This window comes from Botryllus schlosseri, chromosome 10 (assembly GCF_051294905.1).
Source record: "Botryllus schlosseri isolate E-star chromosome 10, Bs_hap1, whole genome shotgun sequence".
Classification (NCBI taxonomy): Eukaryota; Metazoa; Chordata; class Ascidiacea; order Stolidobranchia; family Styelidae; genus Botryllus; species Botryllus schlosseri.
The window spans coordinates 750,503-774,186 of record NC_137245.1 but is presented as its reverse complement, the minus strand read 5'-3'; the positions used below and the strand labels follow the sequence as shown (position 1 = coordinate 774,186).

Here is a 23,684-nt window from a genome sequence, read left to right as displayed (position 1 = left end):
TTAATCACACACCGAGTCTTGACTTCTGACAGGAGCCGATTAGGGTCCAGATCAAAGGATGAAGATTCTCTGTTTAGATAAATTAACAAGATCGCTCCGAGGCTGCTAACCGTAGTTCTTCAGAATGATGTTCTGTATTCAATGTAGCATGTGCGTGCAATCTATGAGATAACAATTGCGTATGTGTCCGAACTCGTTGACCTTTCCAGTTAGGCTTACGCAATCTCTCGAGTTATAGTCATTACCATTTCTGCAGATAATTAGTCAGGTGTAGTGCGAACATGAACCGTGTCGAATCTTTGTTCCGCACGCCGTTTACGCAGTTACCATACTTCAAGTCACAGGTCACCAGCAGACCTCTCGCGGCACATACGTTAAAGTAACTGTTGTCGTTCGTGTTACTATAGATAACTAACCTACGGATAGATAGCCAACAGCCGTCGTCACGCTTGCTTGCTCGGAGGAAAATACTGCTCAGCAATCTGAACTCAACGTAATTGCCAATCCCATAGCTGACGACCCGAGCGCTCAAATTTAACAAAGTTGATCTTATTAGAAAGCTACTGTCGCACTGATTCTGAAAATATACATTAAACTTTCGTCAAGGCAAAAGAACCAGCCCGAAATAGCGTTCAAAGTCTGAAAATCGGCATTGTTCCAGATAATCGTATGGACGCACCACAATGACCATAACAATAACCCTTGCGTGTCCTCGATTGTTCAGAACAATGCCAATTTTCAGACTTTGAGGTGTATTTCGAGGCGGTTCCATTGCCCCGATCGGATTTGAATGTATATTTTCGGAATCAGTGCGACGGTAGCGTTCAAATAAGATCAACTTTATTCAATTTGAGCGCTCGGATCGTCAGCTTCGGGATTGGCAATTACGTTGAGTTCAGATTGCTGAGCAGTATTTTCCTCCGAGCAAGCAAGCGTGACGACGGCTGTTGGCTATCTATCCGTAGGTTAGTTATCTATAGTGTTACCGTACTACCAAGTTACTTGTTTACTTTGGAAAATGCCATTGTGACGTCATTTTGATAAAAAGTCGCTTGCAGCCTTTGGCCCATCACCCGATAGTCACGAGCCGCCACTGTTGTAAGCGCAGTTAGTTAGACACATTGTTATTCATTTATATTGGCAGACTTGTAGAGACTACCTATTTATTTAGTTAACGGTCAACTAACTAACGGTTTTTTTGAGTAGTTTTAATTCTTGTTCTGCATGCGTATTTTCAAAAGTGAATCGCTCTAGTTCTAGCCATAGCTGTGGATATTGAAAGTGAGTAGTTCTAGTTCAATAAGTTGCCGATTTTAAAAATTAAGTTCTAGTTGCACATTTGAAGAAATTATTTTTGTTAATATTTTATTTTTCAATTCCGATCTGTAAAGACCGCAATTGCGCGTCGTTCGGCATCCTCATATGTGTTCTACATGGCATCGTGTCTTATCGTATTGTGTGTGTCTTAAACTATAGAAAGTGACTATGGAACGGAAACTCCCGTTTTCCCATTGTTAGGTCACGCATGACTGAATCTAGCGGATTCGGACAACCGAGCAATCGCAACGAACGTTGGAGGCGTGAGTTATTCCAGTTCCGAGGTAATTTCGGGCAGGTGTAAAGGGTACGGACGGTAATGAGATGGAGACAGCCAAGGAGTCGTGGTTTATATATGTCCTGTGAATGGGATCAGTGTTTTTGTAACCAATACTTATCGACAGAGGACAGTGTTTATTGCAACTCTGGAGTTTCCGATCGACATTATTAATGTACTTGATATTTTCGTATATTATTTTATTTAAAAATTCATATCACTATAACAGCCAGGGTAAGTCAAAGCTTTTATCTGATAGCAGCAAGTGTAATTTTGACTACAAAAGGATGTCAACAACGGATGCGATGTTGAGTGTGCCTGAGACAATTTTAGTTGAAATTGAGACTGATAGTTTGGATATAGATTATTCCGCTGAAGAATATCAGAAGTTCAGGGATTTATCATTGATAGCATCGGAACCCGATTCTCACAGTATTGATTTGTCACTTTTATCACACTATGGAGCTACATTGATTACAGACTGGCAGGAAAGATTTAAAACAACTGGAAATTTAGAGGCCATTATGGAGCAGTATTCTGATTTGATGGAGGGTAGCAGAATTTTCAAGTGTTTTTCTCAGCCGGTTCCCGAAATTGCAGATGCTGCATTACATTTGCTAGAAATAATTGATAGTATTGTTGCATCGAGGCCTGTTGACCATGTTGCACATGCCAGCATTTCAGCAAGAGAGGCAGATATCATCGAGTTTATTGGAGGTTTTGTTTTGCGGCGTGTGAAAACCCGTTTTCTCAGATCACCTCAACTTCATGACATTATATCGAATTTGGAATCAGACTCTCCACAGTTCACTTTGATACCACTGCTGGAGAATATCAAACTCATTTATCCGTCTATGGAAGTACAATCTTTCTTTCAAAACATATTTGTAGAGGCTAGTAGGGAGTTTTCCAAGCCTGCTGCGGAAATCAATGTAGAGCACTTGAAAAAGTGTATTTCTTCATCTAGATTTTTTTACAATTTTGTCGATTACCTCGCTGACTCCGGCCCGTTTACCTCTGAAAGCGTGAAAGAGGTAGTATTTGTAATGACTCTGCTCTACATAAAGACACTGGCATATAGTTTCTCAAGGAAATTGATTGATAGGCTGAGAAAATTCAAATCTAGTACCACAGCAGGCAGCGGCTCTCGTAGTCTCGGAACTGATTTGAAAAAATAAACCAATTCATTAAGAGGTCATAGTTAAGTGACATAATTAGATACTTGATGCGTGAACTCTGACTAGGTGAGAGTAGAGTAGCAGAAATGCAATCTGTGTATTTATTTGATGCAATTCCAATCAATTTTTCATGCGTTTTTGCAGGGGTTCCTCATTCAATTCCGTCCATGCATTTTTATCACCAAATGTTGTGTTGCCGCCTTTCAATTTCTTGATTCCCTTTCTTACAGTTAGGTGTTGGATGGCATAGGCAGCTTGATTGATGTCTGGATTGGAACAACGCGCCCCATGTTGTCGCTGTTTATTGGATATAAGAATTCTAAAAGATAGGAGAGAACGGAGCTGACAATATATTCTCACCACATTTCCGAAAAAGGCCTCCAATACATCCTGTGAGAATGAATGAAGTCCGACATAATTTAAATACTTTCCATCAAGCAAACGCCTACAAAGGCACGCAAAATTTCGTGATGTGAAGCAAAGCCCTTCAAGGGTTGGCATTGCTACCAGTTTCTTGCAGTCTCCTGAAGGACTATCCTGAACATACAATTATATAAGTGAACTTTCATGCAATCTGTTGCATCCCACTTACATGCCACTGCGCAAGGCTGTCAGCAAATGTCTCAAGCCAAAAGATGCGTTCATCATCCAGATTTTTGATTGGATTTTTTGAAGAGCAGTCTACAATTGAAAACCATCTACAACAGAGGTCTCAAACTCAAATGTGCTCGCGGGCCAATTTCAAGTTTTTGATGACGCCGCGGGCCGCAGTATCAGTAATAGGGATATTCAATGTATAATTTCCAAGTAGGCCTTATTTGACGGAAGCTTGCGGACAGGCATTCCACAAGCATAGTGAAAATACAATTTGCTAATGTAGCCTACTATATTCACGCTTGACACGGAAAAAATCACATTTTGAAATATAGATATAAATTGTTTTTAGCGGGGCATAATTTGGTAAAATAATGAGTTATAGACATCATGTGGGAGGATGCATCGTGACATTGTCAAACTGTCGGGTTATAATATTGCAGTGGACTTTGACGTGCCACAATTTTATGTAGAATATTTTAAAATCTACTGAAGATTGATCTGATATCAGAGCATTTGAGCGGTGTAGCCTAATCCTGATTTTGATGTAGTCGTGATAAGTATATGCTATTGTTACTGTCATTAACAAAGTCAAATTAAATAAGCTTTAGATTTTGCCTTCGATTTATTATTGGAACGTCTCAATAACAACTTGAACATAATCATTACTGAGCCATAGTAATGCATGGTTTCTTAACTTTAGCGATCGTATCCCTCGTGCTTCCAATAATATTACTCGTAGCCCCTGTTCATTTTCAACACAATTTCTAACGGTAGGGCCTACATACCTACCTAGGGCCTAGATACCTACCTATATTAAAATGAGAAAGCACATTCACATAAAATCGCGCGTAGTGCGAAGACCATTTTCCAGTTGAATAAATTGGCCAAGAAATATTCCACAGCATATAGGCCTAATTCCACAATGCATCTCGTATCCCCTGATGTGGTGCTTCCTACCCCGAAGGGGTCTACGGAGCCTGGTTAAGAACCCCTGAAATAGAAACACCCAATCGCCGATGAATTCATTGGTGTTACTCAGCTGTGGTGCGTACTACTAACTTACTCGTCACCAATAATAACAAGGGTAAAGAAAACAAAGAACACCCAGCAGCATGTTACAACTATACGTCACGGGGGACTCACAATACCGATGGTTGCCATACTGACCTGATTATATAGCTAGATACCATACGCAACAAAAGCTACAACCTTTTGATATATCACTATTCGCCATGACTGTTTCATATATTGTTGCACCCATAGGATTACCAAGTCACCGTCCCGAGTCGCAAATCCTTATGTGATTTTAACGTTTGCCCGACTCAACTCGAGTCAGTTTTATATCTTAATCACCCAGTCAATCCGAAATCGAGTAATTTTACGAAAGGCCGCACCACACCAAATCAGAATTTTTAGTAACAAATCTTCAATGGGTCATGTTTTATCCTCATGAACTAGAAATGTAATAGCTGATTTCTATCCCTACCGCATTGTAGCTTTATAAAAGTGATGTGATAAAGTATAGTTCGTTGAGATTTCAGGTTTTTTTATAGTAGTTTCAGGGTAAACTTTAAGTTTTTATATCTAAAAGAGATATGTGGCACTTGAATATATTCTCGAATGCTTGAAATTTCATAATGCCGTCGCGGGCCGCACAAAATGTTCTCGAGGGCCGCATGCGGCCCGCGGGCCGCGTGTTTGAGACCTCTGATCTACAAAGATGAAATATCAGGTATACTACATATCATATGTCATAAGTTTATAGGACATACTTGGCGAAATTAAGTATGTAATCCGCCGTGCCCTCTGCTCTTGGTACCTTACTCAACACTTTACCAACCCGCTCATTTAAAACAGCACGAGCCAAACCAACATTCATCTGTTTGACAAGCAGAAATGATAATTTACTGACACTGATCGATCATGTCACAGTTACCTTGCTATATGGCGTCAGTTCAACGTGTACTTTTTTCAGCAAGCTTTCACTCAGCATTGAATGAGATTCGCGCTTGTACAGATCTGAAATATCCGTCCAGACAATCGGACGACCTTGAACATCTATCATTTCCTTTGAACCATTCTTTCTTGAATTATATAAGGAATTACGAGCAGTCTTAACCATGAAAAGCAACAATTAAACACTATGTGTAGAGTAAATTTTACCTAAATTACCTTCAGCAAATGAGGGGGGTCTGACAGCAAGGCAATCGGTCGATGAACAGCTAGTGGATTATGTGCCATAAGATTGCTTCGCATAGTGATTTTGTGACCTTGACTAATGATGCGAAACATCTTTCTGTTGGTTGGATGTCCATCACATATCAAAGCATGAACTTGTAGCCCGGCCTTTTCACATGCAATGATGTTCTTCCAAACCAATGAGGCAAGTCGTCCTGCTGTCATAGACCGTGTGGCGTACCATGCTATTGGCACAGAAACCTTTCTGGTTACGGTCCTTCCGTAAAATACTTTTAAATAAAATATATATTTATATTGGCCCCCATGTTTTTATTAATGCTATACAAGCCATAAATCCTTACCTAAAATGTTACTGGCTAGCTCATTCCTTTTATTTTCTTCAGTCACTGACATAGGATCAACGAGCCCCACCAGTTTGCCTTCTCGCAAGACAAGATTCTCTTTAACTGTTCATTGAATATTTGTCATATATTATTAATATATCTGCAATTCTTAGCCAATTAATACTGTTACTAAGCTTTACTTTTCATCTCGTCCAAACATATAAAGCCGGTCATGTTTTCCCCCTCTTCTTTTCTGACTGCAATTTGCTCCAGTGCCAATTTATTTATGCCTGGACTAGGTGGGATACAGTTTCTGTGAACAATAGAAGTATGCAATTCTCTATATAATATGATGATCTGCTTTTTTATCTACCTGTAGGAGCGAATGGTGCGGTTGCTCGGCAATTGGAGAACATTGCTGCTTCTAATGTGTGCATAGGCTGCTGGGGATCTCGAGTACAACTCAATGCACCATCTCAGAATGTCAGGATGATAGCGGCGACCATTACCTGACCTCTGGGAATTGATCATGTCATCAAGAAATAATTGATGCAAGAACTCATTCATGTTGCCTTTTTCAGTATCAACCATCGCCTATAAATTAACCTTATTAGTTGCATGTTGCTGCCAGTTATGTGTGTGGTCTGCAATAAATACCTGAACTGTCAAATGTACCTGCTCATCCACCTCTACCGTTTCGTCCAAGCTATTTTGGTTATTCGCCTTGATGAATGCTGAGCAACCATCACAAATCTCCAGCGAATCAACTAGAATGTGGGTAATCAAGGTCACAGAGCTCAGTTACACTGACCTTTCCAACGCAGGTTTGTACCTAAAATACGGCATGTCGCGCAGCGATGAATCACAGACACTTTTAGTTCGTGACTACCCATTCTTCCGACCACAGGGTGAGATTTGGTGTCCTGAAATTCTGATCCGACTCCAGAACATACATTTAGTTTCTCCAATTGCTCTAAATATGTCGTATTTCAACATCATTATCACAGTTACTTCAGTGAATTTTCGCAACCTACTGATGACATCATGTAGTTCTATGTAACATATATCCATCTCAAAAAATTGTTTCAAATCCACTGCCCAGCCAAAGCAGTGAAGTTGGTTGTTCCCTGATTGCAGGTCAATGCTTATCCTGAACAAATAATACTTCATAATTGCAGTCATTTTTCAATCTATTTTAGGCTACTTACACGGACACTTATTAATTTTTTCGCTATCTGACACACTATTACACCAATGACTAACAAATTCACCTCAATCTTGGTGCCAGACCAGAATCTTCATCATCTTCATACTGTCCAATCAACCTGCCCTTTTTTTCGTAAAACACCCAATATTCTAAATGATCAAATGTTAGCCATTCACTTGCACATTATATGTATATCCTAGGGACACCACCTGACTCTACTTGTATCTTCATTGCTGCATTGTGAAGTTTTTCAAAGGTTCTGTAAACCTGTTTTGGATGTAATTGTTTCCTCTTGCTAGGGGGGTTGCGATGTGGACTCCTGAACACACTAGTCAAATTTTTCGGGAGATTTTCAGTTGGCAGCGCTCCGATCCTAAGCATTTTCCTGGACTTTTTGATTATAATGTCACTTTGACTGAAATGTTGCTCGCAGATTGCCATCCTACATGAAGGAAAACAACTACTGAACAATAACCCCTTCTGGTAACCATTCTATCAGACTCACATTTCTCTACAAAGCTTGTCTGCAATGATTTTCTTTGTCTCACCCCTAACTGAGTACACAAACTTGTGCAGCATTTCTCTGTGGTGTTTTTCTTCCTCACTGGCTGCAAATTCAGGGCGAAGCACAGTAAAAAGACCAATTCGATTTTTAGATGGCTTTCGAAAGTTGCACTCAGGAACACAACAATTTGATGGAGCCATGTTTGCAAAACCTAATCTTTGAAACACAAAATGATAATGATGTTACTTAGAAGAGCAAAGTCAAGACGGTGATTTGAAAATTGAATGATCAAATCAAGTAATATAACAGCGTTAGCGTAAGGTGGGCGAATTTAAAGTCTGATATCACTAGTCAGCTGCCACTCTTCACAGGCCTGATTAGGACATTGGTTTTTCCTCTGCATTTAGGTGTGTGAGATCAGAGTTGCCGTCGTGATATGACATCAATCCCAGGTGAATATTGCTTGCAAATCGTTTAAACGAGTCATTTTGAACCTTCCAGAAGACCGAAATGTGGCATACATGGTGACCAACATTCTTTTCTTTGGGAGCGAGCGACGACGGGTCTTGTGATGGTGATATGGAGTACCGGTACAATACTTCGTATTGCAGTTCTTGCGGCCACACAGTGATTTACTGATTTCTATAACAAGTAAGACTTTACAAGCTAAACGAATGATACTATATCGTTGTTCCTGCGAAAAAATCCAGTAAATGGTATATGTAAATTGCTAATTGCAAATAGATTGCACATTGCGGCCAGATTTTACCACACAATAACACAAACTGCCTCTCTTCATCGTTTATAAACTCCAGATTTCCGATGAATACTGTCCTCTGTCCATAAGTATTGGTTGCAAAACCACTGACCCTATTCACAAGGCATGAATAAACAACGACTCGATGTGTTGCAGTTGGCTTTCTGCGCCTAAATGCCGCGGCTGCCGCTCTCATCTAACCGAAATTGTCTCGAAACTGGAGAATATTACATCTCCTACATTCGTTACGATTGTTCGGTTGTCCAAATCCGCTAGATTCAGTCAGGCGTGACCTAACAACGGGAAAACGGGAGTTTCCGTTCCATCAGAGTGTACTCAAAGGTGGTGTGGACACAGAAAAAAATTCTCTCCTTCACGCTTCACTTGGGTAGTCAAGATTGTTATTTTCGATCGGATTTTAGTATTGATTCAATGCGTAAGCCCGTATTGGTATATGTTGATTTTGACGATATTTCATATCGAAATGGGTCACTAGATTTCGCATGGTATATCAAGATGATGTGGTCTAATACCGTACCAAGTTTCAAGGTTCGTACTATCATAATTAGGGCAGTAATTTCGTTATCGAAGTCAAGTATCTTATTGTCGATCCGTCTGAAACAGTGATTTAACGCAAACACCGGTATCAGTATGTGTTAAGAAACCTGCCTTTCACAAACGCTCTTCTCGCTTGTAACGCAGTCCTGTTAACACAACACCATGAACGAAATACACTATTTGGCAGGCCGTGTTATTTTTGGCATATGCCAAAAATTGCTTATTTTTGGCATTTTCAAATTTTTATTTTTGGCAGTTTTGGCAATTGCCTCCTGAAATGTCAAAAATAACACGGCCTGCCAATGTATATTGACATTGTCGACTTCGGCAAGCCAATTACTGAGTGCAGCCTTGAATCTTGGTACACTGTTAGCTAATATAATAAAGATATACCATACGAAATGTTGTCTGCAAACTACGTATAGAATACCGTCAAAATCCAAATATATCAATATCGAGTTTTGCGTAAAATTGGCAATGCGTAGTTTAGTTTCAGTTTCGCGCACCACCTAAGAGATAGTCGATTTGAATAAGGAAATTATCACCCTAAACATTGAGTGACAAACTTGAAACTTGGTACAGTGTTTGATGATATCCTCAAGATATAACATACCAAATCTTGTGACCCATCTCGGTATATAACATCGTCAAAATCAACACATACCGATATCGGCGTTTGCGTTTAATCGCTGTTTCACACGGATCGACAATAACATACTTGACTTCGATAACGAAATTACTGCCCTAATCATGAAGTGAGGACCTTGAAACTTGTTGAAGTAATAGATCACATCATCAAGATATACGATGCGAAATCTTGTCACCAATATCGATATGAAACATCGTTAAAATCAACAAATACCAATACCGGCTTACGCATTGAATCAGTACTAAAAACGGATCGAAAATAACAATCTTGACTACCCAAGTGAAGCGTGAAGGAGAGAATTTTTTTCTGTGTCCACACCACCTTTGAGTACACTCTGGTTCCATAGTCACTTTCCATACTTAAACGGATGAAAATATCATCGCCATATTATTGATCATTGTCTTTCCATACAGTTGTCTTCACTTGCCTAGTAATACGACAATTCGCTTTATTGCGGAGTGCGAGTACTGGTCGGAATTGACCCAAATTTGGTTTGTAGCGTTTTTCAGGCAACCTGACAATTTTATCATCAAGCGAGTGAAATTTGAAAAAAAGGGTTATTTTGAACAACACTATTGTGTAACCATTCAATTCCGATTCGGTATTTGACCGTCCAAATTATAGTACTTATCCTCTTCCAGCATCGATGTATCAAAAATTTGACGAAGGTTAAGCCCTATAGTGATGATATGAAAATTTCGATGTTCAATGTTGGCAGTTTTGCTGACGGAATGCTTGCGTTTGGCGTGAGTGACGTCAAGGTACCTGGGTTCTGGAATTTCATCGTAGACCACCTCTTTAGCAATCGTAGATTCACCAAAAAAGAAAAACATACCGCAAAAAGATTAGGTTTGAAGTTTTGGGAAAAACACGAGACTGAGATTTTGGCGAGGTTGAACGATATTGGCTCGCAATCAGATAATGTCGAGTCAATCAGTAGGCCTGGTTACATGTTCGACTCGACTTGACGTTCAAGTCGTCTCCGGTGACGTCACGCCTCATCTCCAAGCTGACTCGTTAAAGGGCCCTGTTTACATGATCCTTCAGGAAGCTGTATCGTGGACGACCCGGTGTCGCTTTACCCCTTACAAATATATATTCGTAGTAAGTTTGGTGGGCAAAGGTACGACGACAATGTGTGTTTGGTCGTACTCTGAAACGTTTCTTATCCTCGAAATTAACGAGGATGATGAGATACTCATAACATCGATATTTGTAGAGGAAAATAATCTTGTTTATATCATGATTGTAGAGGAAAACAACAAGTATAAGTTGTCAGCTAGCTTTTTCGGCGTCAACGAAAATGGTCCGTGGAGTATAGGCGGGAGTAACGACTGTTTTGATATTTCAGGCATCACTTGTCGATGCGATTAAAATAAGGTCATTAACACTCAAGTGACCCACTTGCAACCCCCATGTGGCCTCTAGTTGGTCGGCCGCTCCTCTGTAACAGACTACCCCATGTATGCCGGTGACTCAAGAGTCACGATACAACAACTACTGCAGAGATTTTATTGAAGCATCTTGTCGGCATGATATACCAAATAGGAAGTCAACAATACCAAGAATGTCTATAAAAACTGTCATAAAGAGCAATATAGAGCACTATTACTAAATTGCTACCCACCAATTAAACTTTGAGAAGTGCCAATTTCAGCACCCTCACAAACACATAGGCTACCATGAATACAAGACCAAAACGGCAAGCTGAAAATCGTGTGAACACCCGCACGACCGCATCATATCAGCAGAACACTATAACCCAGAACCTAGAACTAAAAACAAAGCAATAATCCTAACACAGCTGCGCTTCGTCATCACCAGGAGAGTCACAAATCTCCATATCACCCTCCCGGGAGAGAAACCAGCTCCATCCCATCACACGCGCGCTCACATCAGTTTATCCAGTGGAACAATATGTAGGAAATGCAGCAATCGTTCATGTATTCATGTATTCCCGTATCGATATAGCACACTGCAAGGCCGCTTCTTCCATCAGTTCACTATGCAATATGCATGTCGTAGTCGAATTGTAGTACCGGTACAATCCACATCTCTTCCGAACTGTAGTCTGAGAAGTAGAAATACAGATGCAACGTTTTACCTTGTTAGCCATTTTATGTAGCTGATGACAGCAACTAGGCTACTACAGATCGAAGCGTCGCAGCCAAATAACAAAGAACACATAGGGAATCCCTAATAATACTGCCGTAAATGAGCACGGTTGCTACACCGGTTACCGGTACACCAGTTACCGGTACTGGTGTACTACATATATATTCCATCGTAAACAAGCGAGCACTTACAAAGTAACCCCACTTTTCCTTGCCATGTTTGCCCAATTTCTTAACATCAGATGAAAAACACGAATTACGATGCCAATAGCCCGCGCGGCAAAACCCAGCGCCGTCGAACGAAAATCGCCGGACGCCGATGGCCGAATGCTCAAGCCGATCGTAAACCACATTACACAACAGCTTGAGGCTCGAGTCGACTTGAAGCAGTTTGCCTTTCTCTCTTCATCGAATACGAGAGAGTCGGATCGACGAGTCAGCTTCGAAGCTGACTTAAACCGTCATGTAAATGGGCCTAGTGATGTTGATTGCACAAGCCTGGACGATGTTGAGGGAGTGGATTCCAAACGTACATCCGATGTCGCGCTGGTGGATAGTTTCGTCACATGAGGAGAGTATTCCTTCAGATCATGATGCGAGTAAATTTGATAAGGAAGTAAATTTTACCAGTAATTCAACTTCGCTGCAACCAAACTCTCCACCATGTGAAAGTGATGAAGAGGCCAAATCCCGCGCTGTCAGTACGTCAGATAATGATGAAAGGGACTCGCCGCTATCGTTGGACATTCATAATGACCAGGAAATTCCTTCTGAGCAACAGCCAAATCAACATCCAGCCCCGGAGACGTCTCATCCGTTCGGAAAGACGCCTGTCTGGATTGGCGAAGATCTGCCAAACGAATGCTCGTTTGAGATATCTCAGGACGATTGGAAATCGATTGCCGACTCCGTCGTTGGCCGGACCATAACATTGAATACTTGGACCGATATTGTGCGGGCTGGCTTGAAGGGGTCTAATCCTTACTGCAGTTACGCTTTCAAGCGACACAATTTCAATGGATTGGACTCCAACCACGTTTTGGTGTGCTACGGCAAATGCACGTTCAAATCATGCCCATGCAAAATAAAAATATTAAGCCATTGTGCAAATCCTCGCAAATTTCAAGTTTTTTTCACTGGAAAAATCATACATGTTGGTATCAAGTCAACAAGGCTCTCCGGAAAACGCAGATAAGAGTTCCAAAAAATTTTAAGAAATGGAAAGCCTTGTGAAACAGCGCTGCATTTTCTTGGGAAAATACCCGAACATGTTTTTCAATCAGGAAACCGCGATGGTTCGCCATCTCAAAGTGTCCTCAAGAAGGCTAACCAGGAAGCCAACAAAATTGACGTGCCCGATGCTGACCAGTGGGCCGCTCTGGATATGATTCGCCAGAGACAGGTAGCTCGGGACCAAGACAAAGAAATCTACGGTACGCTCCAGGATTTTTCTCGCAAGGCTGGGTTCATACTGCTTTGGTCTGAAGAATCTTTGCGCATCTTCCATAAACTTGGGGCAATAGATGCCATGTATCTCGACTGCACAGGTAGCATAATGCGGGGTATGGACAGAACGTATTATATATACGAGATCGTCGCTAGACACCCAGTACCTAGAAAAGCTCCTATCGCACTTGCGTCTTTCGTTAGTTGTCATCACGATACTATCAGCGTCACGTCATTTCTATTGCAATTCCGACGTGACGAGAAAAAACTATTCGGACCCAAGCATACAGTAAGACTTTTTGTTTGCGATGGCAGTATGGTTCTTATAAAATCGATTTTGATGATATTCATGGAAGAACTTTTAGATCATTACCTCGAAAGATGCTACCGAGCAGTTGTACGTAAAGCGAAACCGAATGACTTGAAGAAGCCTTTCATCAGGCTGTGTGCCAGTCACATAATGAAAAATTTCAAGTACCTGTGTAAAAAGAATCCAAAACGATTTTCGGAGATGATGTATATCTTTGGATTGATGGTGATTTCATCCGATTGGGAATCGATTCGATCTCAAGTTTATCACATGACAGTGTTGTTGAACACTCGCGACGAAAGTTTAGCAAATACCTCTCTTTCCTATTTTAATCAAAACATTGCGGTGGAAAAATCAGAGTTGCTGTTATCAGAAAGCTCTTCTGAAGAGGAGGAAGAAGACTTTGAATTCGAAACAGATTATTCCTTCGTTCAGGAATTCAAGACGATCATTTCATCAGCTCTGAAACTAGTGAATGACACGGCATGTGAGGGAACAAATCTTTTCTACAGCCCGGACATATTCGCTCATTTTGAGAAATATATTGTACCCCAAATCCCACTTTTCACGGGTCTTTTATCTGGAGATTTGTCTCGTTTGAGAATCGGCGATGAGTACCGTAAGTATGCTGCCTTTTATAAATCTTTACAGGCGTCGCCATTCCGAAATCTAACGAAAGAGTGTCGGACGAGTGCACCTATGGAAAAATCTAATCAGGAGTTGAAGTCTACTCGTTTGAGAGGTCGAAAATGCTCTCGTCTCGACGAATTCGCCATAATTTATGACGAACTGAATACTGCGCTCCTCAGAGAATTTCAGGACAGCTGCATATTACCCCATGGCAAAAAACGCATTCGAAAATCAATTCCTTCATCTTCGAAAGATGAATTCAAAGAGGAGGTGGAAGTGAGTAGTTATATAGATCGGTCGCGATTCGTAATGGGCTCTTATGGGCGGGGTGGTGACTCGTATTGAAAACCCGGGGTGGTGACTCGTACTTTCAGACCCCCCTTGTGGTGGTGAGTCGTAATGGGTTCTTATGGGTGCGGCCGTGATTCGTACTTTCGGGTATAGGCTGCGGCGGTGACTCGTATTGAAAACTCGGGGTCGTGACTCGTACTTTCAGGTATAGGCTGCGGCGGTGACTCGTATTGAAAACTCGGGGTCGTGATTCGTACTTTCAGGTATAGACCGCGGCGATGACCTGCCTGTCATGTATTCTTACGTGGTCTCTGGTGACTCGCCATGTGTTCTTATGGGTGCGGCCGTGATTCGCCCTTTCGGGTATAGTCAACTCTCGCGCTGTGTTGAAGAAGTATCAGGAATAGTAAATAGTCACGTGATTGATTCTTAGTTAATGTGTATATTACAAATTATTAAATATGACCGATTCGAGTTAATCCCAACGTTTGCGGTGAATGGGACTTCGATATATCGTTATTCTTATGGGCGCCGCGATGATTCGTACTTTCGTTGATAGAATGCTAGCGGCATGTCGTACTTTCACCAAAAAGGGTGTGAAATAGTTTGCTAAATCTAGGAATCAGTCGCTTGGTAATTAGTTTACCACGGAGCCGGCGTAGACGGTGATTCCAACAATAGCCGCGTTCACATATTAACACTCCAAATAGGTGTGAAATAGTTTGCAAACCCTGCGATCGCTGACAAGATAATGTCTCAGACATACGCGACTTGATGTTACAGGCATATCGATCACTCACGCGGTGAAATTTTCGTAAGCAGTTTGGGACAGAGCTTGATTTCGCTCGTAAGATTTAATAAGTAACGAATAACAGACCGCCAGTGTCGGTAACTTGAATAGCGACAAATTGCCACTGATTTCCGCTCTAACCCTTTGTGAAGTGAACGCTTGTTCAAAAAGGTGTGAAATATTGGTAAAATCCCGCGACCGCTCACAAGATAATACCTAAGACATAACCATCGCTTGCGACTCGCTGTTACATACACACCGATCGTTGACATGTAATATTTTGGTAATTGGTTTACCACAGAGCCGCCGTAGACGGTGATTCGAATATCAACAATAGCCGCGTTCACAAACGAACACTTCAAAAACGTGTGAAATAGGTTAAAAATCCCGCGATCGCTCACAAGATAACACCAAAGACATAGCCATTTCTCGCGTCTTGCCATTACATACATCCCAATCGCTACAGTGTAATGTGTCGATGGTTGTTGCTATCAAGTAATAAGTAATGAATACCAGTACCAGCACAGACCGTGATTCGAAAACCAACAATTTGTCACTTGCACGCGGTCGCTATATGTTTTGACACTTCACACCGTTTTCACATCTATAGAATCAATACCGACTATAACTCTACAAGAATCAAGAATCACAAGTATGTGCATTATACAGTTATTGTCTTTGTCAACTTGAAATCAAACTCTTAATACAAACACGCATCTTATCACTTGTCAACTCTATCATGAAAATCCTCGAACCTGTATTATTAAGAATGTTATAGTACGGCGTCGGAATCCACTCGCGAGATGTTCTATAGGTAAATTGAGATAATCCGAAACGAAATATTTTGACTTTGGTGTAGTGCACATTGAAATAGGATTGACAAACATGACTACCAACTTCCCCACAGCCCCGTTTCGATATTATACTTTGAAACAAGTAATGAAACCATACAACTCTATTCACGATCCTGCTTTCCGTTTGTCAAAGAGATATTTTAACATCTTACCATACTCAAAAGAATTCTTCACAACATTAACAATTGTTAAAATTCTAGTTTTCACTTACTTGATTATATCACTACAACTCATAAATTTGAATTAATTCATCCTGGTTGTACTCGTATGATCGGTCTTTTTTTTATTCGATTGTAAAGGTCGTTACTATTCCGAAGACAAAGTATTTACTAATCGATGCATGTACGATTTGACTTGAACATATTATATTTTGAGTATACGAGATTTCAATGTCTGAACAATAACTGAGAAATAATTTATCACAATTAAATCCGTATATTACAGCGTAAAAGATATTTGAATGTCAGCAACTCGGTAAGGTCACAGTTACTACCTACTCGTCATGATCATTCCTGAAATCAACACAAACACGACCACGGACTTGAGTTAACCACAAAACAGCATCAAGTTTTAAATCGACTTGTAGCTTACGGCTTATTTGAATGCGGGTTATGTTTTGTTGCAATTGAGTGTACAGAAATTGTATTACGTTTCGACATCTTACCATCTTACGATATTCAAAGAGTCAACCCCCAAAACATTGTCAAGTAAATCCGTTACCCGACCAACGCAAACAGTATCAGTATGAAAAACAGCCAAACATACACGAATCCATACAATCACTAAAACCTAAAATCCATAACAAGCTTGGTTGTATTCATATCCATACGCATCTTTTTTTATTCAACTTGAAAAGTCGTTACTATTCTGTAAGATAGAGGAATTACTACGCGGTATATTCTGCAAGACAAACTAATTACTACTCGGTATATTTTGTAAGATAAAAGTAATTACTTCTCAGTGTCGGCGACTTGAGATTAACATAATATGTTCAAGTATACGAGATTCGACAGTCTGACCATCGTAGTTGAGAATTCATTTCTTACAATCGAACACAGGTGTTATATCAAAATTATCATGATGTAAACATAAGGATTGACACATTGATTTGACATATGAGATTTTGTAATAGTTGATCATTACTTTATTATTAAATTATTTGCGTTAATTAGACCCCGCGTTGTGGTAAATGCTATGACAGCAACAAACTTTTCAGTACCAATGTTATTAACATATTAAGCTGCAAAACTATGTGTGTCTGGAATGTTCTCGATAGGAAAATTACTCCACCTTGGTAAAAATCACTCTGTGTATCGCGGATATCAGAAAATATTTTACAAATATAATAGTCTCCACTAACCAAGACTAAAGATGAAACAATAATTTCCTTTGTTAAACAATAACCGGTGCAATACTTTATCATCGTAATCAGCAGTGAGAATTGAAACACTTTCGCACATTATCCGGTGTCAAGATATCACACTGGGTGAATTGACATACAGCCGCTTGATTAATACCTAATCCATTCGCACCATTTCACAAACTTTGATCATTACAAAAGTAAATTGGAATATGTTTGCTAGATGCATTCAATTCAGTTAGAAATATCTGGCACACAACAATCGTAATATCAAGGAAGTACTTGCTACGCTGTAATTCACTTAACGTGCTTTGCATTGTTGTTCATTTGTAGTATTGATTGTTTTTGAACCCCCCAAATAATAATTCCCGACATGAAACCAAACCGCTGAAAGTCGTTACCATCACAACGAAACAATTTGTACGATGTTTGCCAAATGTATCCTATAGTTAGGTGTACTAGAATTATTTGTCTAACACACACACACACACCGACAATGCAACCGAAAATTTTTCCGTTATCATTCGCTAAAGTAAATGTCATCACAATACTCTGTCACTAAAAGACGGTACTTGCATGTGATTGAATCCCTAGCAACTCACTAAACCGAACTCCAAATAAATTTTACTCACTCGACGGATATGAAACAGCGTTGCTTAATGTATGCTTTTCTGAATGTAAATCATATATGTCCAGCAGAAAACAATTTTCACTAGCTTGGTAACGAAACCGAGGAGTGGGTCTTGATTCAATATTTTGTTTGTGTCAAATACTTTGCAATGAACACATTTGAGTGGTTGAGCTTTACATCGTCAAGCTGTCATTTGTAAATCAAGATTTCGGTAAACTTGTAACTGTATCGTTTACCTAATCGAGTTGTATGCACAGTTTGATATTTTTGTCATTTAGTGATTGTTGAACATACCACTTCGAAATACTCCGTTGATCTTAATTCCCTTTGTCGTGATAATCGAAGTACATTTGTTTCGAATTCGTAACAACCGACTATGACATGATAAATTTTTGACAAGTTATGCTTAGAAGATTGGTTGCATATCGCGAAAAATAATATAGCACTCATATTGACACTCATATTACTTGAGTTGTTCCGCTTACTATATGTTAATGTAACCTCGCCCATCTTTCAACAACAAACAACGATGAAAAGTGTGCAATCAAACACAACATGTTTTACTTTTGTAGGACTCTAATTATCATCTCATTTCATACTACGTGTATAAGAAAGATATTCATGACACACGAAAATATTCGATATTCCCATGCTACAAACCTGTACAATGATTGGTGACGCTTTCAAACTGTTTCGATGTCACAAGAACTTTATTGTCTGAATGGTTGTTCATGTATCTTATTAATCAAATAGTTCAACACAGAACAAAAGTACGAACAGAAACATCAGAGTTGTTTACACAAAAGTTTGTATGCGTACAGTATGCGAATACCATGTGTAAGTCGAGCACAATTGTGGTATCCAGCCGAGTTTAGTTAACACAATTTACGACACCAAGGTCGCGTCATCTTTCGTAAAACAACAATCCAACCAAACCTTCAGGATATGTCCATGTCATAGCAATAAATCAGCTACTGCAACAACAGAGTACATATGTTTTCTAGTTACGGTGCTTACATCTTACACACATGGTTGTCCTCACAACAAAACAGCTAGAAGATATTATCATACAAAATGATCGTTATAGTTTGCACACCAACGGTACATCGTACAAGTAACAAGTCTCGAAAATCCAGTTATTCAAAAAACGTGAAAGTATTTCTACACCAAGTCGTTATGTTGACGAAAGCGTATATTGTAATATCGTGATCGATTTGTATTCGTTGGTCACAAACTGTCACTACTCTAAATAATTCTTTTTCACACAAACGCATACTTGTCACCATTCGTTTTCATCAAGTACGAGTTCAAGAAACTTACTTACTACGACATGAATTTTTATTTTTATGTTGTGTAAATAGGTAATAATTAATTCAAGTAACACTATATCAACATCATCGAGTTGTGCTAATAGATTTACATGCGGTCTTGTGGTTTTCGTCGGGACATACAGCACGAACTAACTGTAGACTCCTCTCTGTTGTACAGCTACTCGGTAATCGAAATGCATTAACATGTAAACAACGATCTTGTTTCGTCACACCAAAAATATGTTCACTGTCGCGATACTCCACACAAGGCGCGAGTGGATTCCGACGCCGTACTATAACATTCTTAATAATACAGGTTCGAGGATTTTCATGATAGAGTTGACAAGTGATAAGATGCGTGTTTGTATTAAGAGTTTGATTTCAAGTTGACAAAGACAATAACTGTATAATGCACATACTTGTGATTCTTGATTCTTGTAGAGTTATAGTCGGTATTGATTCTATAGATGTGAAAACGGTGTGAAGTGTCAAAACATATAGCGACCGCGTGCAAGTGACAAATTGTTGGTTTTCGAATCACGGTCTGTGCTGGTACTGGTATTCATTACTTATTACTTGATAGCAACAACCATCGACACATTACACTGTAGCGATTGGGATGTATGTAATGGCAAGACGCGAGAAATGGCTATGTCTTTGGTGTTATCTTGTGAGCGATCGCGGGATTTTTAACCTATTTCACACGTTTTTGAAGTGTTCGTTTGTGAACGCGGCTATTGTTGATATTCGAATCACCGTCTACGGCGGCTCTGTGGTAAACCAATTACCAAAATATTACATGTCAACGATCGGTGTGTATGTAACAGCGAGTCGCAAGCGATGGTTATGTCTTAGGTATTATCTTGTGAGCGGTCGCGGGATTTTACCAATATTTCACAACTTTTTGAACAAGCGTTCACTTCACAAAGGGTTAGAGCGGAAATCAGTGGCAATTTGTCGCTATTCAAGTTACCGACACTGGCGGTCTGTTATTCGTTACTTATTAAATCTTACGAGCGAAATCAAGCTCTGTCCCAAACTGCTTACGAAAATTTCACCGCGTGAGTGATCGATATGCCTGTAACATCAAGTCGCGTATGTCTGAGACATTATCTTGTCAGCGATCGCAGGGTTTGCAAACTATTTCTCACCTATTTGGAGTGTTAATATGTGAACGCGGCTATTGTTGGAATCACCGTCTACGCCGGCTCCGTGGTAAACTAATTACCAAGCGACTGATTCCTAGATTTAGCAAACTATTTCACACCCTTTTTGGTGAAAGTACGACATGCCGCTAGCATTCTATCAACGAAAGTACGAATCATCGCGGCGCCCATAAGAATAACGATATATCGAAGCCCCATTCACCGCAAACGTTGGGATTAACTCGAATCGGTCATATTTAATAATTTGTAATATACACATTAACTAAGAATCAATCACGTGACTATTTACTATTCCTGATACTTCTTCAACACAGCGCGAGAGTTGACTATACCCGAAAGGGCGAATCACGGCCGCACCCATAAGAACACATGGCGAGTCACCAGAGACCACGTAAGAATACATGACAGGCAGGTCATCGCCGCGGTCTATACCTGAAAGTACGAATCACGACCCCGAGTTTTCAATACGAGTCACCGCCGCAGCCTATACCTGAAAGTACGAGTCACGACCCCGAGTTTTCAATACGAGTCACCGCCGCAGCCTATACCCGAAAGTACGAATCACGGCCGCACCCATAAGAACCCATTACGACTCACCACCACAAGGGGGGTCTGAAAGTACGAGTCACCACCCCGGGTTTTCAATACGAGTCACCACCCCGCCCATAAGAGCCCATTACGAATCGCGACCGATCTATATAACTACTGAAGTGTGGCAGAGGTCCGACCCCAATAGGCCACCAATTAATTCTATCGGGAAATATTTCCAGCCACCCGGTAAGGATTTACGAGGGGTCAACAAGGCTAAATCCGCTGGTATATCTGGGGATAAAAGACATCGCTTCCCGCTGAAGGATCGTTTCAACTGTGAATGGGTCGCAGCACCACGGCTGAATGGTGTTCCGACAGCCTCTCGGAGCATTCTCGTTTCCAGCTCGAGATGGCTGAACAGTGACATCATCGATCACTTCATGTGGATGTTACATTGCAAATTTCCGGGTATTGATGGCCTCTCATGTAGCAGCCTTTATCTTTCCAGCTGCAAGCCTGCATACACACCTCGCTCCAAATTTGTTCAAATATTAAATATTAACAGAAATCATTGGATCACTGTCTCGAATGTCTTTTCGTCCCAAGAAAACGAAGTGCATATATACGATTCGGCATTCAACAGATCTGCATATAAAACCGCTGCTACCCAATGCTCAATCGCAAAACTTTGTCGACCAGAATCCCATGACATTATCGTATCTTTCCCGCAAGTTCAGCAGCAGAATAACACAAGTGATTGTGGTGTTTTCGCAATCGCATTCGCAATCTCCCTTGGTCATGGAGTGCGGCCAGAATGCGCAGAATACCCAGGCCCTTATCTCCGACGATCATGTCTTGAAATGATGGGAAATCAGGCGATTCAACAATTACAAATCTCAACAAGTGCAAGGTTACCTGCTGTGTTGACCTCGTTTACCATAAAGACGTATTGCATCTGTTTCCTGCCATTTGACAGTGACAATCAAGAAGACATGGTGGAATGCACTCAGTGCAAGCGATGGTTTCATGTAAATTGCTCTGTGATTCCTATCTCGCACGAAGTCGTGGAAAACGAAAGTGTTCCATGGTACTGCTCCGAATGCAAATATTGAGATTTGTTGTTGCTGCCACTTTACTCTGTCGTCGCCGATTTCATATAACTCAAGTCCTCGGCGCAATTCCGATTTTGTCAGAATATGTCAAAACTCAGTGTGTGAATAGTGTGCGATGTCTCAGTTTCATTTGTTCTGTTTTTAAGATGCTGCAATCATTTTTCGTTTAATGTAGACTCGGTGTGTGATTAATGTGCTAGGTAGTAGTTCTGTTCGTTCTGATTCCAATATTCGACGCTCTATATTTTTTCCACTGCAAAGCGATCATGTTAATTTATCTAAACAGAGAATCTTCATCCTCGGATCTGGACCCTAATCGGTTCCTGTCAAAAGTTAGGACTTGGTGTGTGATTAATGTGCTAGGTAGTAGTTTTATTCGTTCTGATTCCAATATTCGACGCTCTTTATTTTTACTACTGTAGAGCGATCTTGTTAATTTATCTAAACAGAGAATCTTCATCCTCCGATCTGGACCCTAATCGGTTCCTGTCAGAAGTCAAAAGTCGGTGTGTGATTAATGTGCTAGGTAGTAGTTCTATTCGTTCTGATTCCAATATTCGACGCTCTTTATTTTTACTACTGTAGAGCGATCTTGTTAATTTATCTAAACAGAGAATCTTCATCCTCCGATCTAGACCCTAATCGGTTCCTGTCAGAAGTCAAAAGTCGGTGTGTGATTAATGTGCTAGGTAGTAGTTCTATTCGTTCTGATTCCAATATTCGACGCTCTTTATTTTTACTACTGTAGAGCGATCTTGTTAATTTATCTAAACAGAGAATCTTCATCCTCCGATCTGGACCCTAATCGGTTCCTGTCAGAAGTCAAAAGTCGGTGTGTGATTAATGTGCTAGGTAGTAGTTCTATTCGTTCTGATTCCAATATTCGACGCTCTATATTTTTTCCACTGCAGAGCGATCATGTTAATTTATCTAAACAGAGAATCTTCATCCTCGGATCTTGACCCTAATCGGCTCCTGTCAGAAGTCAAGACTTGGTGTGCGATTAATGTGCTAGGTAGTAGTTCTATTCGTTCTGATTCCAATATTCGACGCTCTTTAGTTTTTCCACTGCAGAGCGATCATGTTAATTTATCTAAATAGAGAATCTTCATCCTCGGATCTGGACCCTAATCGGCTCCTGTCAGAAGTCAAGACTCGGTGTGTGATTAATGTGCTAGGTAGTAGTTTAATTCGTTCTGATTCCAATATTCGACGCTCTTTATTTTTCCACTGTAGAGCGATCATGTTAATTTGTCTTACCAGAGAATCTTCATCGGATCCTCGAATTTGCAGATCGGGTTTGATTCGTCAAGCGAAATATATTAGGTTATGTCTTAGTAATAGTTGAATCACCATAGTCAGCCCTTAAATATTATCGTTCTAGGTTTGTTGCAGGGCACTGCTTTGATTTGATTTCATGAAAATACTACGTGTGGCGTTTGAGATTTACAGATCATGGTCGATATTTCAAAAATGGTGATCCATTGGATTCATGCTGTCGTGAGTATGTTAGTTGGTAATTTTTAATTTGAGGGCCAAATCGTTGAGGGCTAACTTCACCCTGGTCACAAA

At 40.3% G+C, this 23,684-nt stretch overlaps 2 protein-coding genes and 2 long non-coding RNA genes across 4 annotated transcripts in view; 1 reads left to right on the top strand and 3 right to left on the bottom strand.

Annotated features, from left to right (window-relative positions):
* The window catches only part of LOC145448237 (uncharacterized), a 160,017-nt gene that overhangs the window by 14,054 nt on the left and 122,279 nt on the right, over positions 1 to 23,684 (top strand). The window lies entirely within an intron of this gene.
* On the bottom strand, positions 2,860 to 3,306 carry LOC145448242 (uncharacterized). The gene is made up of 2 exons (XR_013917837.1): positions 3,133 to 3,306; positions 2,860 to 3,069 (listed from the first exon to the last, which is right to left on the bottom strand). It is a non-coding gene; the product is annotated as an uncharacterized LOC145448242 (long non-coding RNA).
* LOC145448238 (uncharacterized) lies at positions 5,090 to 6,577 on the bottom strand. Its single transcript, XM_080326599.1, has 5 exons — positions 6,092 to 6,577; positions 5,910 to 6,014; positions 5,542 to 5,837; positions 5,306 to 5,482; positions 5,090 to 5,248 (listed from the first exon to the last, which is right to left on the bottom strand). The coding sequence occupies exons 1-5, from the start codon at positions 6,123 to 6,125 to the stop codon at positions 5,129 to 5,131; spliced, it is 732 nt and encodes a 243-aa protein (XP_080182725.1). The 5' UTR covers positions 6,126 to 6,577; the 3' UTR covers positions 5,090 to 5,128.
* On the bottom strand, positions 11,066 to 12,325 carry LOC145447890 (uncharacterized). The gene is made up of 2 exons (XR_013917744.1): positions 11,874 to 12,325; positions 11,066 to 11,638 (listed from the first exon to the last, which is right to left on the bottom strand). It is a non-coding gene; the product is annotated as an uncharacterized LOC145447890 (long non-coding RNA).

Coding starts and splice junctions, on each gene's coding strand:
- LOC145448238 (XM_080326599.1), bottom strand. CDS start 6,125: ATGACCGGCTTTATATGTTTGGACGAGATGAAAA. Junction 6,015..6,091: donor ATGTTTGGACGAGATGAAAA/GTAAAGCTTAGT, acceptor TTCAATGAACAG/TTAAAGAGAATCTTGTCTTG. Junction 5,838..5,909: donor GCTAGCCAGTAACATTTTAG/GTAAGGATTTAT, acceptor TTTATTTAAAAG/TATTTTACGGAAGGACCGTA.